The following is a 15531-nucleotide window of genomic DNA, read 5'->3' as shown; positions in this document are numbered from 1 at the left end:
CTGGTTTAAAAAGCAGTTTTATTCTTTCAGTAACTGTCTTAAAGCTGTGCCCTTCCTCCCTGGAAGGAAACACTAGTGTCATTATAATGAGTTTGGACATGTTTTTACCATTTTTAATGCATACTCTTACAGTATACACATTAACCTGGTTAATGTGCATGTTTTGTAGTATCTCAGCCTTTTATGCTGCATATCTTGCTGACATTCTAAAAAGAAATTTTCTAAAATTGCAACTCCTTACAGAAATACTGTTGGAAGCAATAGCTCTCAGCAGTGCAAACTCTATTGTTTACTATTGCTCCTCTGAGAGTCTTTTATTTCTAAAAATAAACATCATGCCAATATCAGCCCTGGAATACATTTCAAGCTTTAGCATTATAGTTGACACCTTGCTCACCTGAACAGTAAGTCATAAATAGGCGACATATGTTTTCACAGTAGAATTCTTACAATGAAAGATGGGTGGGAGTTTTACATGAAATACCACCAGGTACCTGTATCTGAGGTTTCATTGGATGTGGAGCTTTAGCTGTTCAGCCCATTAAGAGATTTAAATGTCTTATTAAAGCCTGTGTCTTGCCTTTTAATGAGTCTGTTGGCCTACACTATTTCATTTCATGCTTGTATCTAGCACCAAATAAAGAATCTTCCTTGATTTTCTTCCAGCAAATCCTGTGTACTTGTACACGCTTTATCTGTTAAGTGAAGTCAATAACATGACTGTTGAACAACTCACATAGAACTCACAGTTGCTTCATCTTCTCCTTTTTTGTATTCAAATAGGTATTGCAGTTTGGCTCATGAGTTCCTTTAAGACCTATAAAAAGCCAATGCCATAGAAAAGCCTGATCAGTCTGTGCACCTCATTTTTATATGCTGGAAGAATTGACACTATTAAAATCTCAAGAAATACATTGTAAATCCTCAGTAAAAATAGTCTCATTCATTTACTGAACAACCCATGGCATAGAGAACTTCAGTGTAGCCAGCTTTTAAAAGCTTAATTTTTCCTGTTGGCATGAGTATACCTGTCCATAGGATAACAGAGAGAAAACAGGAAGCTGTATTTTTCCTCCAAACCTTTACATTTATATTCTCAAAGACATAGCATTTAAGATAGCTAGTACAGCTGGGTTTTTTTCTTATCATAGTAAGGGGAAAACAGTGATTCAGGTTGGGAAAGGATGTTAAGAATCTCTGGGAGAGTTACAGGAGGAAGATAAGAGGCTGGAATGGTAACTGTAATGTAACTTCATAGTCAACCTTAGTTGTTACAGAAGGCTGTCGCTTACATTCCAGGAGAGAATATCTGGGACAAGCAGAAGCTACAGTTTGCATGCAGGGACTAAAGTCTCCTGTAAGGGGGAAAAAAAAAATGAGATCCCAAAAAACACAGTACAAGCAGTCCAGTCATTTTGTGTCACTGATTTTATTCACATGTACAAGTTGAGACTACACTATTAAAATAGACAATACAGAAGCATTAAAAACAAATACTGTTAAAAAACTTTAAAAAACACATATTGCTTCAAGCTTAGATGGTATTTCCCTATTGTTTTTAAAGTGAATTCAGTGCTAACAATAGCTGAGGCAGCTTCCCAGTCATTTGTACCCCTAATTTCATGGGGTTACTTGTCAAGGTGTTGAGTCAGGCTCCATTTATGGCTTTGCTGCTGAGTGCACTAACTGAGCTGGAAAAGAAACTGGAACATCCAGGTTACCATACATTAGGCCCTCAGATTGCTAGCATTTGGTCCCTATCACAGTAAAAACAAAAAATCAGAGAGGCCTTTATAGTTCAGTGGCACTACATTATACCATAAAAAATGAGAACAGATACACTTCCCTATGTGTTAAAAATTCAATTTAAATTTGCATGTGCTACCTGGATAAAATTCATACCAGAAACTGTTCCTCAGTTTAGTTAAGGTTGGCTCTCTAAGTTTAGCTATCACCTTGACTACTATCTCAGCTTCCTGTGAAAAAGTCTGTATTTCATAGTTGCAAAGATGTGACAGCAGTGACTGAACAGGCATGCTACTGTATTTTACAGGACATTCTTATGCAGTTTTCATGGTAACATTTTACACTGTAAACACTATCTTCACAACACTATAGTTAAACTGCAGCATTACACATTGTAAAACTCTTGCTTCACTTAGCTAAGTACTTCCAGAAACAAAGGAATAAACAGTCATTTAAATGAAAACTTTGGACAATTGAGTATTTACTGTGTTCATACCAAAAAGTTTTACTTCTAAAACAGGAGTGAGAAGTGTTCACCACTTTGCTAAATTCAAGAGTCCATGCAAGACAATGTTTAGAAATTCCTTAATTGATAGGGAGACATTCACTATGTTTTCTACCTTCCAGTGAATCCAATTTGAAGCAAATGGCCACCTCCTATAGGAATCTATGGAATACATTTAAATCTTTTACATCTGGAAAGTTCTGCTTTACAATGCAATTGGCTTTTCATTTGTTAACATCAAAGCACCAGCAGTTTTCCAGACCAAATACTTCACACAGAGCTTGCAGTGTGATCAGAACTACACTATTTCATATAGTCTAAGCAAAATAGTAGCTTTATAGTCAATTAATACCCAAATGCAGGAAGGCTACCTGATTTGCAGAATGATTTACCCCTCACTTCAGGTATTGTGTTACTTGAACCGAGATAGTACTAACATAGCACCCAGGATAGTTTTGGCTACAGACCATTTGAAAAAGCACAACAACTCACAACACCTTATCTGCTGTCTTTTAGTAAGTCATCTTTGTGAGGAACAGTTCTTGACCAGACAAGGATTTTAGGACTAGACAATTTCCTTAGTATACAGCAGCCCTGATGTTGTTGAAAATTCTGATTTGAAGACCTGAACAGGCCTTTTGGAGATGTTTTTAGTTCCCAGTATCCAAGGCAGAAGACACTCAGGCCTCCTATAATTACTGAAAACACCAATACCTAATGGGAGATACATCTTATCCAAACACAAGTACTTAAGGCAGGCACAGAGTCATCCTGGCTCTTCCATTCCCTGTGGGAGGAGAGAACTGTAGAAGCTATCTTCAAAAGCATGGCAAGATGAGTCCTGCCCTACACAGTCAAGGAAACTGTTGAATGTGACAAAATGCACTGAGGGCACAATCCATCTGCTGTGGTTACATAAAGCCTACAAAGTGTGTGGGCAACAGGAACAGGCAAGTTTTTATTGAATAAGGCTGTTAAACACTACTGAGTTGGTGCTTTGACACTGTTGTGTAAAGCTGGGGTGGCTTCTGGAACTGCAACAGCATCAGAAACAAGCTAAGCATATTTACAGCAGTTACTTAAAGAGGAAAACAGAGCATGAAAGGAAATGAAAAGAATCTCATATGGAATAAAGGCATTCTCTGGAGTAGTTTTCCCCAGTTTTGGGCACTGTTCTAAAGTTTCAGGAAATTCTAGACTATCAAAATCCCCAACAGGGATTTTGCTGCCTATAAAACATTCTTAATCATGCTGTGCTTTCCCAGACTTAAAAGCTGTAAGATCTTAAATAGGTAGCCTTCAACAAGAGTGGTCTGTATTTTTATAGCTTTGTGCTTAAAAGGCAGGTTAAACAAAAAACAGTTTATAGTTTCATGGATTCTAGGATTTAATTTAACAAAATCAAAATTGTGAGTAATGAAACCTTTAGTGATGTAAGACACTAGGAGGCAGCAGTGCTTGGACCCTTTGCACAATTGCTTTCTTCAAGAACACAATCAGACTTCTCACTAAGCATGCTCTGTTGCAATAGTAATTCCAGAGTCCTCCTTAATCACTGAGATTGTGGAATGAAGCTAAAACTAGTGCAGGTTTCTGCTCTAGAAGTGCAAGTATGCTTCCTGTGGGAATGTATCCAGCCTGTAAAACACAAGCCTCAAAATAATTAAACTGAGATAACCAACATAAGTAACTAACACACAACACATCTGAACAAAACTTCAAAGCTCACAACTACAGCAATCATCTGCCTAAAGCATAGTTAGCAAACTGAAAAAAAGATAATTTACAGCCACCTGAGGGAAACAATACCACCAAGGAAATCACAATGACTGTCTTACTATGTAGAAGTAGGACCTACAAAACAAAAATGTTCAAACTTCATTATATGTTCTTGTTTACTAAAGGATACACGCCTCCTTTCCCTAGCCCTTACCCCCTTCCCCATCCCCCCATAAAGTGAGGGGTTCTGCACCAATTTCAAGAGGCAGCAAGTTTCTCAGGACATCATCTACAAGTTTTATCAGTACAATTTTCAAGTTTAAACCCTTTTACAATAGACCTGTACAATACCTCCAAGAAGAATGCATATTGCACTCTGGCCCTCACTGAGCATAATAGATACTCTGAAGTGTTAAAAATATACCTCACCAGAAAGGAGCCAGCCCTCTCCTTCAATAAATGCATTTACATGATTAAGTACAGACTAAGTGTGATCACAAGGTTAGTACAGTGGTACAGCTCTATATTTGTAGAACAAGTAACTGCTTATTGAGTGGCAGCTATCAGATAATGATTGTCTACATTAGTTATTTGGTACAACAGGAACAGCTACAGCAAAATGATCCTGTAGCTGTTTCTTGCCCTGAAAATGAGTGGTTTATTCTAATGACCTTAGAAACAGTGATAAAAGTTAGCATCAGCTGATTCATTAATCAAAGTTGGTTTTGTTTGGGGTTTTTTGTTGTTGTCTTTAAAGTTTCTGTGTACAGACAATACTTGGTATTTGCCTGCCTAAAGCATCTACATTTATTAGTGCTAGTTACCAGACACACTGGCTTCCTTCTGCCAATCTTCATATGCTTATTGTCATAAAACTGTTAAATAGTTTTATAAATACAAAGGCACCTCCATCACTCCTTTAAAGTCTTTCCCCAATACCATCTCCCCATGACTTGAACTTTAAATAAGGGAAAACAGATTATTTGTAACCATGATCATCAAAAAAGTGACTTTGTTTTGACTCCCTGTATGTTAAGGTTTCCCCTCCCACCCTCAAAACAAACCAACTGAAGCATTAGAAAAATTCCCAAAAGGGGAATTGTTTGAAAGTTTGGGTAGTTATATCTAAAAGCCTCTTCAAATGTTATGGCTCCAAGGATACACCCCACTGTGAGGTAGGTAGCCAAGATAAAAACATTGTAACAAATACTTTAACAGCTGGAAACTCCCTATAAAAACCTTGCATAAGTGGTTTGGTTCCTTGCACCAGTGTCCTGATATGCGTGACTTCTTCTGAGGATGCCTAAGGGAATCCAGGTTCAGAGAGCTCTTGCTGAGTAGCATCTCATGTACTCTGTCATCCAGGGGTTGTCTGCTGGGGAGGGCTTTGCTCGCCAGGTGTTTTCTGCCTCTGCTGACCGCACTCGCCTCTGAGAAAGCTTCCTTTTCTCCACTTGCCTCCTGTTCTTTGCTCGCAGGGCAGACTCGTGAATCTAAAAGACCAGAGTTAGTATTATGGAAGGGGAACAGCCTAGGAAGCCCTCAGGAATGACAAGGATCACTTTTTATTTGTCCCAGACCCCATCCAGAAGGAACAGGGATTGTGAGCAAGGTTATATTTTTTTCTCTAATTTGTACCATTAACTGAACATAGATTTCTTTTTTTTCCATGAGAAGTGCTTTAATTTCTGTTCTGCATTATCTTTCATGCTTCCAACTATTAAATGATTGTAAAAATCTTGAATGTTTCATAGTCTTAATCAGATAAATTCTAAAAACTTCAATTCTCTGTTTGTATCATTTAAAAACAGTCCTCAATATGCCTAAGCATCCCTTAAGCCTAATATCCCTAAGCCATATAAGTAAGACCAAACCCTAGGGATCCCTTAGAGACTAAAGATCTTAATTTTGAACAATGTGCTGAACACAATTACATACATTTTTATATTAATAAATTATCATATTTCCCCCAAAATTTAATATGAAAAGCCACTTTCTATGTTTGCATGCATCTATATCCATATTGAAAACCCTGTCAACCATCTCAATAAGGGGTAACAAACACCTTTCAAACATGCAAGAAAAAGTAACCTCAGCAGGCAATAAGTAGTTGGTTCCTACATAAAGAAACATCCTCAGTGACAAAACACTGCATAACTGGGAGTGTTTCAGAAATGTTCTGCCTGTTCAGTCCAAGCTCAAGACCCAAGCTGAGGTGTTCCATTGCTGTTTCTAGTGTAAAAAAATATTAGATGTCTAAGACAAAATATAAATAATTCTGCTCATGTCAGGCTTAGGCCTCTTCTAGGCTTCAACATAAAGCACCAGTCAACTATTTTGAGCACTGACCAAAGTTTATCAATTTAGCATTAGTGTCCATTATCAGCAAAGGCAGCTTCTTTCCAAAGCTGTAAGGCCCAAGTTCCTCCTTTTGCCCAAAGGTTTGAGCTGTCCAGGAAGAAAAAGCTTGGGCTTCAAATCCCTTCCAAAACAGCCCATCAAAGGCCAGCTCCATCTGGATATGGGTAAGACACTGGCAGGGATGCATTAATGATTTGTGTTTTACAGCCTAGGAGAGTCATAGAGAAGAAAGAAATGGATCAGTTAAAACACTCCCTTGCTGTTTCTAAGCTAGGAAACAGAGCCCCAGTACAGCAGAATGCTAGTGCTGTCCATGCCACATGAATTTAATTGGTGCTATTTTGGTAATATTTACACCAGTCCTGTAATCCATCAGCCATCTGATAGACCATTCTGCTGCAAGCAACATTTCCTACTGGCAAGCCACCAAACCAGGCTGCTAGACAAGACATCTTAGCAGAAAAGCACTTGTACCATCTCAGTGAGGCTCCTAGTCTAGGAAGTGCCCCAGCAAAAGTCTCTCTTTCACAGCTCAAGCACTTCCCCAGTGTTTATTTGCCTGCCTGCTGTGGGGTGCCTGGTGCTAACTGCCTGCTCTTCTCCTGTTCTCATGAAGTTCAGAATGCAGAAATACTTTTAGAACAGCAATTTTTGCTGGTAACACTATAACAGCCACAAACAGGACAGGCAGTTTTAATTAGAAATTGCAAATGTTAGTCAAACCTGGGAAGCTTCCAAACCAACAGTAAAGAGCTCTTATTTGGACATCTCAAGACTCTTCAGGTTCATTGCTAGAACCTGCTGCTGGAATCTCCATATATTCAAATAAAGGGACCCCTGAGAAGTTTTACCCAGCTATTAAGACATCTGTAGGCACTAAGGAGTCACTGCCTTTTCATACAACAGAAGCTCTTACTTACTTCATTCACTGAAGCAGAAGCACAGACATTGTGAGTTTTCTGGCTCCCAGTATCTGTTTGTCTTTCTCCCCACCCATACAGAGCAAATGGATGTTTATTCTCCTTTGGTGCATCTGTCCTTTGGGGACTTTTGGCTGATTTTCGATCGTTCCGACTGGACAAGGCACTTCGACTTGGACGTCGTCCTGTACGGCTGGTTTTGTCTGCTTCCTTTACAGAACTATGTTCTACAGTTTTCTCTTGCTCTTCCTTCTCTTGCTTTTCTTGATCTTCTTTTTCTGGAGAAGAAAAAACAGTTATGCTTTAAGCTCCCAAAGACAACATATTGATGTCTGATTTGCACAGCCTCTCAATACATCACTGAAGCTGTGCTTTTTTTAGAAATTCAAAAAGTCATTGCTCCCTTAGCGACAGACATATACCTTGCTTAAATGTCTTCATTCTTTCTTTAGTGACTACAATACAGCTTTCCCATACTTAAAAATGCCTTTCACTGGTGAGGTTATGGATAACCAAGAGCCCCAAGAAGAACTTAAAGACAGTTTCCAGTGATCTTCTGTCTTCACTATTTCATCCTTGCATCTCTCAGACAGCAAACAGATGGAGTGCTGAATGCCACATAGATGCTAGTCAGAGATGAAGACTGTGTGCAATATTAAATCCTTCCTATTATCAACTTCCTCTGAAAAAAGTGATTCATTTTCAAGCTCTGTTTATACATCTATCTCTGTTATGGTTTTCTGCTTAGGAAGGAGAGGAGAGTATGAAGCAAGACCCCACAAAGTAGTAGACGTCACCTTTGCTACCTGATCTGTGAATTATGTGGTACGTTTAAAGTGCCACACTCTGCAGGCATTACTCCCCAAGGCTCATTTGTCCCACACATTTAAGCCTTCCATAGCAAGGGGCCAGCAATAGTCCTCCAGACACTGGGTATGGAAAGTAGGGCTTGTGAGAAAGAATTTAAAGGCTGAATCACTGCAGTTTTAGATCATCACTGAAGATTGAATCAGCATTATATAAAATATTAATTAATAAAATCACAGAGGAACAACTGTTCCATAAGAGCCAATCTTCTTGCCCCATAGTGTGTGATCACCTACAAGACACATCCTTTTATTCACCTAAGAGTATTGGAGTCCACTAGTAACCAATTCCTTTCAAGTCTGATCGTTAGGTGCTGTCTTCTGCTAGACTCACACAGTAATCACTAAACTCTGCTGACATAAACACACCAAACTTGCTGGTTTATTTCTGCTACTAGTGGGGACCAGCTCCACACCACCTCTGTTCCAAGTCTCAGCACATTCAGCCATCACCAGCATACTCTGGTGTGGACAGAAGGAATTCCCTCAGTCATAGGGAGTTCTTCTGGTTTAGGGCTTGCTCACATAGTGACATGTTGACCACAGACAAGTAGTGCAGTTTTTACCCAAGTGCTTTCATCATTAAAAGCAGGAGGGCTTGTCAATCCTATGACATAATAGCAACCACTCCTGATAATTGCTGGGATTTCAAGCAGGTGCATGCCCAATCTGACGCTGCTTTAATGTCAGTTCTGTATCCATCCAGTTCTGATGAAACAGAAGTTACCTGCCTGGCACACTGATTAAGCATCCATTTACTCTAGCACTCACTTCACATTTGCAGGGTAAAGATACCAAGGCTTGTTCCATGCCCCAGAATTCCCCCAAGGCAAGCCTTATGCTCCCTTGCTAGCTGTTAGCCTGGCCAGCACAGTTTCTGTGCTGCCAAGCAGCACTGAGGCCCTGGTGCTGGGCCCTGTTCAGGATTGCCTATAACCATCTTCCAAGATGTGCAGGTGTAGCATTCATCCACAGCTGATACTGCAGTGCTGCTGAGTATTTGATAAAGAGTGGCCAGCATTGTTAAAGTATTTACAGCTGTATTTGTTGAGAGCTCAGTTAAATGACATCACAAAACAACCAAAAATAAATTAGTCAAGGCCAAAGTAGTGCCACATTGAGAGTAATGGCTAGATGAATTTTACATACCTAAATATTGGCTGGGTGTAGTTTCAGTTACTATAGACAAGGCTGGTAAAAGACAGCAGCAATGAGCTCAGTGTAGTATTAGACTTGCTATGCTTGTTTTCCCTGTGCTCTGGGACACACAGCTTCACTCTGAAACAAGGCAGCTCATTCATCATGGCTGCAAACAGGCAGCACAAAGTTATCCCCTTACAAAATATTATCTGAGCATCTCCCTGCACAGCCACTCCAAAGGAGGGACTGCCTAGGTCCATTATCAGAAGGAAGTACTCTTTTGAGAAAATTAAACTCTGAAAGGGAACATATTGCTGTCAATTCTGCAACACGACTGCTTTTCCTTTCAGAAAGCTGTTTCATCCTCCATTCAAGGGAAAATGTCATCTTCCTTCTCTGCAAAGGGGGATGGAGCAACACTGACTTCATAAACAGCAGAAGTGGCATTTAGAGACTTAAAAATACAGGAAAGTGGGGGCACTGCAATTACATGGATAGTTCAGCTTTAAAAAACAAGGCAACAGCCATGCCTGGGTATGCTACTCACCAGGATACAGCTCCAGCTGGTCCAGAAATGATTGAGCCAGCTTGTCCCAAAATAGCAATAAAAGCATATGGGTAAATGGCACACAGAGTCCTGTGCATAGCCTTACAGTCAATGCTATATGCCAGAGCGCACTGTAGCACTTATGAGCACCTGCTATTAGAGCAGGGCTTTCCATGAACCCACTGCTACAGTGCCATTTACAGAGAACTCAGCTGGTGAAGGCACAAGATGTCTAACAGTTATTATTTAAGCCTTTTATTTTAAACTACAGTTTATATCCAGGCTATTATCTTAGCCATCACTTTTCACATGAAGTCAAAAGAGCAGCAGTTGAAGCAGGACTTAGACCCAGCTGTTCAGGAGGAAGTGCAGGCGCCAGCAGCTCCTACCCATCTCCTTCCCATACAGAGCATCAACTCCAGCAGACACAGGAAACTCAGAACTGCTTGCAGCATGACAGGGATTAGACAGGAGAGGGGAAAAGCTAGAAACGTTTGAAACTGCATCATGGACGCTAAGCAGAGCACACTGGATGGACAGCAGGAGGGGATTAAGTGCTTAACAGGCAGAGCAGGCCCACCCAACACGGCAGCTGGAAGTTCCGGCCCAGAAGAGGTCACTTAAACCCTGCTGCATCCCCCGCTTGTGTAACAGCTCCGCTCCTGGATCAGGCGGGAAGAGCCCAGGGGAGCTGCTGTCTCGCACAGCTCTGCCACACAGGACCCCCATTGCAAAGGCCCTGATGACTTACTGCAGATACCAACAGCCTTCTGATCAGACCCACGGGCCAGGTCACAGGCTTAGCAGTGTTATCTCTGCATTGAGATGCTGGCTCCTTACAGCAATACCTCAGCACCAGGAGAGGCACTTGCTGCTTGCACTGCTGCAGGCAGAACTGCAATTCTCCTGCTTTTGTACCGACACCTCCCCAGTGGGGCAGGTCTCCTACACCTCTTGACAGAGCCATATAACCCTGGGGGTTTGTTGTGGGTATCAACAAACTACAGCTGAGTAGAAAGTAAGTTACTACAGATGAAACAGATTGCAACATAATTTCTTCAAGGCAGCTCTTGCGTGAGGCAATAATGGAGCTAGCAGCCACACAGCAGCTCAGAGCTGATTAGATTCATGCAAGCTTCATTTGCAGCAGTTTGGAAAGTAATTACTAGATTGTCTTGATAGCAAAGCTTGTTTCCAAAGGAAAAAAATTGGGAGCAACTTTAAACAACAGTACTGTAAACCCCTGAATTGATGCCCTTGCCTTCTTCCCCCACCACAAATTGCTTCTTCCCACATACATGGGCCAGCAAATGCCCCTGCAACATGATGACAGACAAGATCAGGAAACAAGTTTGAAACTGGATCTTCTGTTTAGTTCCACTAATCCACATCAGTCACTTTCCAAATACTTTTGAGGCAACTCCTTCAATGGCAGCTTGTCACTGCTGTCACTTAAGACCACTGCACAAAAATGCTGAAGGCAAAATGGCAATGAGGATTGAAAGATGCCTTCATCCTGCATGTGTGTGCAGCAGTGTCATTTCACAAGCAACAGGTCTGACAGCAGGACTGCTGCCAAGAGCTTCTGTCTTCTACTTACCAGCCCACTGGGTTCTGTTGACAGCTTTGAGGACGTGTCTACACCACAACTACACCAGTTCATTTAGGTCAAGATTTTGTGGGATTATGTTTAAAGCACATCTGTGCCTGGGCATATTCCACAGAACAATCCCACAAACAGCTGCCACAAGTGGAGGGTCAGAAGGAATTAACCCAAAGTTGCCTCTGAGCACACCTTGGTATCACTCAGCCATGGCTTCAGTGCAAAAGGGAAAAAGCACCTTTGTGCCACGTGCTGCCCCAGGGGTTCACACTGGCAGTGCTTTGGACCAACACCACTGAACATTAAAGCCAGGCTGCCTGCACCCACTTCCTCTTCACACACCAGGAGCGTTCACGACCTTTACAAACACACATAGGCTCATTTCAATGAGAGGAAAGAGGAAACCAGGGCAGCACATGCCATTATGAATTGTGTTTACCTCAGATATTAAACAACATTAGTGCTGACCAGCTTGTTGCCGTATGGGCAACAAGCACTGTCAATAGCACTCAGGCAGAAATCAGATTCCCCACAAAACAGCAGGAAGCAGCAGTAGCCAGGTAACAGCTAGGATGTTCCAGCATGTGGGTGGATGTCAGATTCAGAAGACAAAAGATGTCATCAACATGAGCACACTCAGCTACCCCCACAGCACTTCAGTGTAATTAAGTTCTTTCAGAGTAAAGGAAAAAAAAAAAGGCAGTTTAATAGTAGAAGCTTCAGAGTGGTAGTTTCTATGTGATCTCTTCCACATGCCTTAATTAGCCAGCCACTAAGCAGAAGAAAAATGTATCCTTATGATTGTCCAATACTAAATGGGTCACCTCCTTATATGTGCATTAGGATACAATAAATATCCACTAAATCCAGCTGCCTCACCAGAGTTGTCTTCAGTCCTTCTGCTAGCAAAGCTCTTAAATACTCACAGAAGTTGAGAAATGTTTATTCTAAGCCATTTGGCAAAAAAAAAGTGAATGTGAAGTACAGATTTTTCTCCACTATAAAATAGCAAGGACCTGGCAAAACCTTAGGCATTCCCTTACAGCATCCATGGCAAAGGTGTACCAGTTACAGCAGCACAGTTGCCCAGAACCCTGCAGCCTGGCAGGCCACTGGAGCTCCACAGTCCCTTTGCCACTGCTGGAGGACTGGGGACACAACTGGATGCACTGGAGAGTCACTGCACTGTCACTGACCACAAACACAGCTACCCAGCTGCTGTTCCCTGCCCAATCCCAACCAGAATCAGGCTACCAAGTAACTCCAGCTGGACCTTTCCCTAGGGAGGAGTCAGGGAAGGAATCAGGGAGCGAGCTAATGAGTGAGCAGAGCACCCTGGCCAGCAGTCTCTAGCCTTGGCAATGCCAGTGCTATTAGATTGTAGCATGTTTATGTGCTCTACCCTAGGCTCATCAAGAATGAAAATAAATTCAGGTCCCTACAACAACTGCCCCAGGCTTGTATGTATTCAAAGTGCATCAGAAAAGCTGGGAATGCCAGGTTCTGAGTGCAGCATCAACAGCTTCCACCTCCTCTCACTAAAAGCCAAGCCTTTAAAGAGCATTGCCTTTTCCCATGCAACCACTCCCTAATCTATTGCAATTCCTTAGTTCTTCTCACTGACATACTGTAGAGTTCTTCCACACACGCTCCCAGTCTAGCTTCCTCAAGGCCTGATTGAGGAAAGCAAAACTAGGCCCACTAATACTCTGTTTCATACTGGTGAGCTGGGGTGCTTCCATCACTGCACAGCTCTTGTAGTTCAACCTCAGCCAGCAGTGAAGTATCACATAGTCACACACTCCCTCCTTCTACAGGGGGATGGAAAAAGAATCAGAAAAACTCATGGGTTGAGATAAGAAAAGCTCAGTAATTGATATAAAGTGAAATATAATAATAGTAATGAAAAGGGAAGAATAAAACCCAAGAGAAACCAGTGATGCACAGTCAGTGGCTCCTGGGCAACTCCACCCAGTTTATGCACTGGGCAGGACTTTCTGGCTATGGAGTACTCCTTTGGCCATTTGGGTCAGCTGTCCTGGCTGTGCTTCCTCACAGCTTCTGGTGCACCTGCTGGCTGGCAGAGCATGGGAAACTGAGAAATCTTTGATTTAGGGTAAGCACTGCTGAGCAACTACTAAAAACATCAGCTGTGTTATCAGTGTTATTCTCATACTGAATCCAACACACAACACTGTACCAGCTACCAGGCACAAAATTATCCCAGCTGAAATGAGGACAACAGCTTTGGGGAGGTGGAATGCATTACCCCAGTATCTGTGTGCCCCCCATGTGAGACCAGGGTACCACAGGCCCACCCAGCTGACTGCAGGACTCACATCGCTAGTATGCCCTGAAACACCAAGCCTTTGGAACAGAAGCTAAGCTTTTGTATAATGTGGAATTCTTAAGGTCAATGAATGCAGTTTAATCTTGAATCTCAGAACACAGATCATTCTGGAAAGCTCAGGTCCCAAAGGGCATTGGATCAGGTTTGTTTCCCCATTCCAGACAAGCACATCTAACTCCAGGGAGAGAAGGAAAAAAAAAAAAAAAAAAACACACACCACAACAACAACCAGGCAGCATGAGGCTTAACTGAAGAGTTCTCAAGGATTTTCCCTGCTGCTGTGCAACAGGGAGACAGCTGATTCAAAAGGCATTTCAAACCACCAATCAATGGCTGCCAGATACAGTATTCTTTCACTAAACGTAAGAAACTGTATCTAATGGTTAAAAAAAATACCAGATTGAGAAGCTTGACCATGTTAATATCTGCCTAACCACTTAGGCCGTGAGACCGCAGACGGGAATTACTCTGCGCTGGAAGAGAATAAACTGTTACCAGCTCAGCACCTGCTCAGGCTACTTAGTTGACCCCACTCAGCTGCGCACCCAAGATCAAACCTCAGGGGGCATTAAGAACCAGGCGTTCAGCCGAGACAGCTTGCGTGTGCAGGTCCAGGAAAGCAATTGCGTTACGAGCCAGCCACTGGCACACAGTCCAACCTGCCGCTGCTTTTGCCGGAGAACCCGCTTATATAATTGCAGAGATGCTTGGCTCCCATGGCAACAGTTTACATAAGTGGCTGTGACTCAGGATGAGAGTTGCCACCACTCGGCTCTTTAAAGCGACACCTCTGACGCCGCAGCCGCGGCTTCTCCGCAGGCCCAGCCAGGACCCGGCTGGAGGCGGCTGACGGGCCCTGCCACCCCCGGGCCGTGTCCTGGGGGCGGGTTAGACGGGCTAAATGCTCCCGCACGGTCACCCCGGGATAGGGGATCGGCCCCAAGCCGCGGCGGGGCGGCCCGGGCAGAGCCATCCGTGCCGAGCCCCCCGGAGAAGGGCAGGGCAGCACGGGGAGGGGGCTGGGGCCGCCCCGGGCACACGTGTCCCCCCCGCCACCGCCGCGCTCCCTACCGGGGCTGGCCCGTCCCGCCTCGCTCGGCGCCGCCGCTCCCGCTCCCACTGCCGCCTCCTCCTCCTCCTTTGCGTTCGCGGGGCTGCCGGCGCCCGGCGGCGAGGGGGAGCCGGCGGTGCTGCCGCCCCCGCTGCCGCTGTCCTGCTCCCAGCCGTCCCAGAGCCAGGGCCGGTGCGCCTGCTCCAGGAGCCGGCGGCTGAGGCGGTAGTGCAGCAGCTCCAGGTAGCAGGCGCCGCACGATTCCCACTTGGGCTCCTTGAAGCGCTTCATGTACTCCGTCTTAACGCGCCGCGCCGGCACCACCATGGCGGAGCCGGAGCCGCAGCCGGGAGCCGGGAAGCACCGGCCGAGCCCGCCCCCTCCCGCTGCTACGTTTAAATCCAAACAGCGGCGTCCGGCCCCGCCCCGAGCGGGGAGGGATGCCTGGAGGGGGGGACGGGGCCGTGAGGCGCAGAGAACGGGATGACACAGAGTGAAAATTAGATCAAATATAAAATAGATCATAAACACACCAAAGCACCGCAGCCCTGGGCCCAGCAGTAGGCGTGCTGGGGCCCGGGTGAGGCTCCGGGACAGCCCCCCGCCGCACGGCTGTGGGGCAGCTCGGCGCCTCTCGGGGCCCATTGGAACCCAGCGGGTCCGTGCAGTGCGTCAGAAGTGATGCTGTAGCACCAGCAGCACCAACACCAGCATCACCACCAG

The 15531-nt window shown here is 44.0% G+C and overlaps 1 protein-coding gene across 1 annotated transcript; it reads right to left on the bottom strand.

Moving 5' to 3' along the window:
- Positions 1–1413: 1413 nt before the first annotated feature.
- Positions 1414–15163, bottom strand: CCSAP (centriole, cilia and spindle associated protein). The gene is made up of 3 exons (XM_059469195.1): positions 14814–15163; positions 7252–7520; positions 1414–5463 (listed from the first exon to the last, which is right to left on the bottom strand). Exons 1-3 carry the CDS (start codon positions 15133–15135, stop codon positions 5290–5292), a joined length of 765 nt encoding a protein of 254 aa, XP_059325178.1. The 5' UTR covers positions 15136–15163; the 3' UTR covers positions 1414–5289.
- Between the last annotated feature and the right edge of the window lie 368 nt (positions 15164–15531).

Source organism: Ammospiza nelsoni, chromosome 3 (genome assembly GCF_027579445.1).
Source record: "Ammospiza nelsoni isolate bAmmNel1 chromosome 3, bAmmNel1.pri, whole genome shotgun sequence".
NCBI classification, from domain to species: domain Eukaryota; kingdom Metazoa; phylum Chordata; class Aves; order Passeriformes; family Passerellidae; genus Ammospiza; species Ammospiza nelsoni.
The sequence above is the reverse complement of the archived record's forward strand: the minus strand, read 5'-3'. Positions and strand labels throughout refer to the sequence as shown.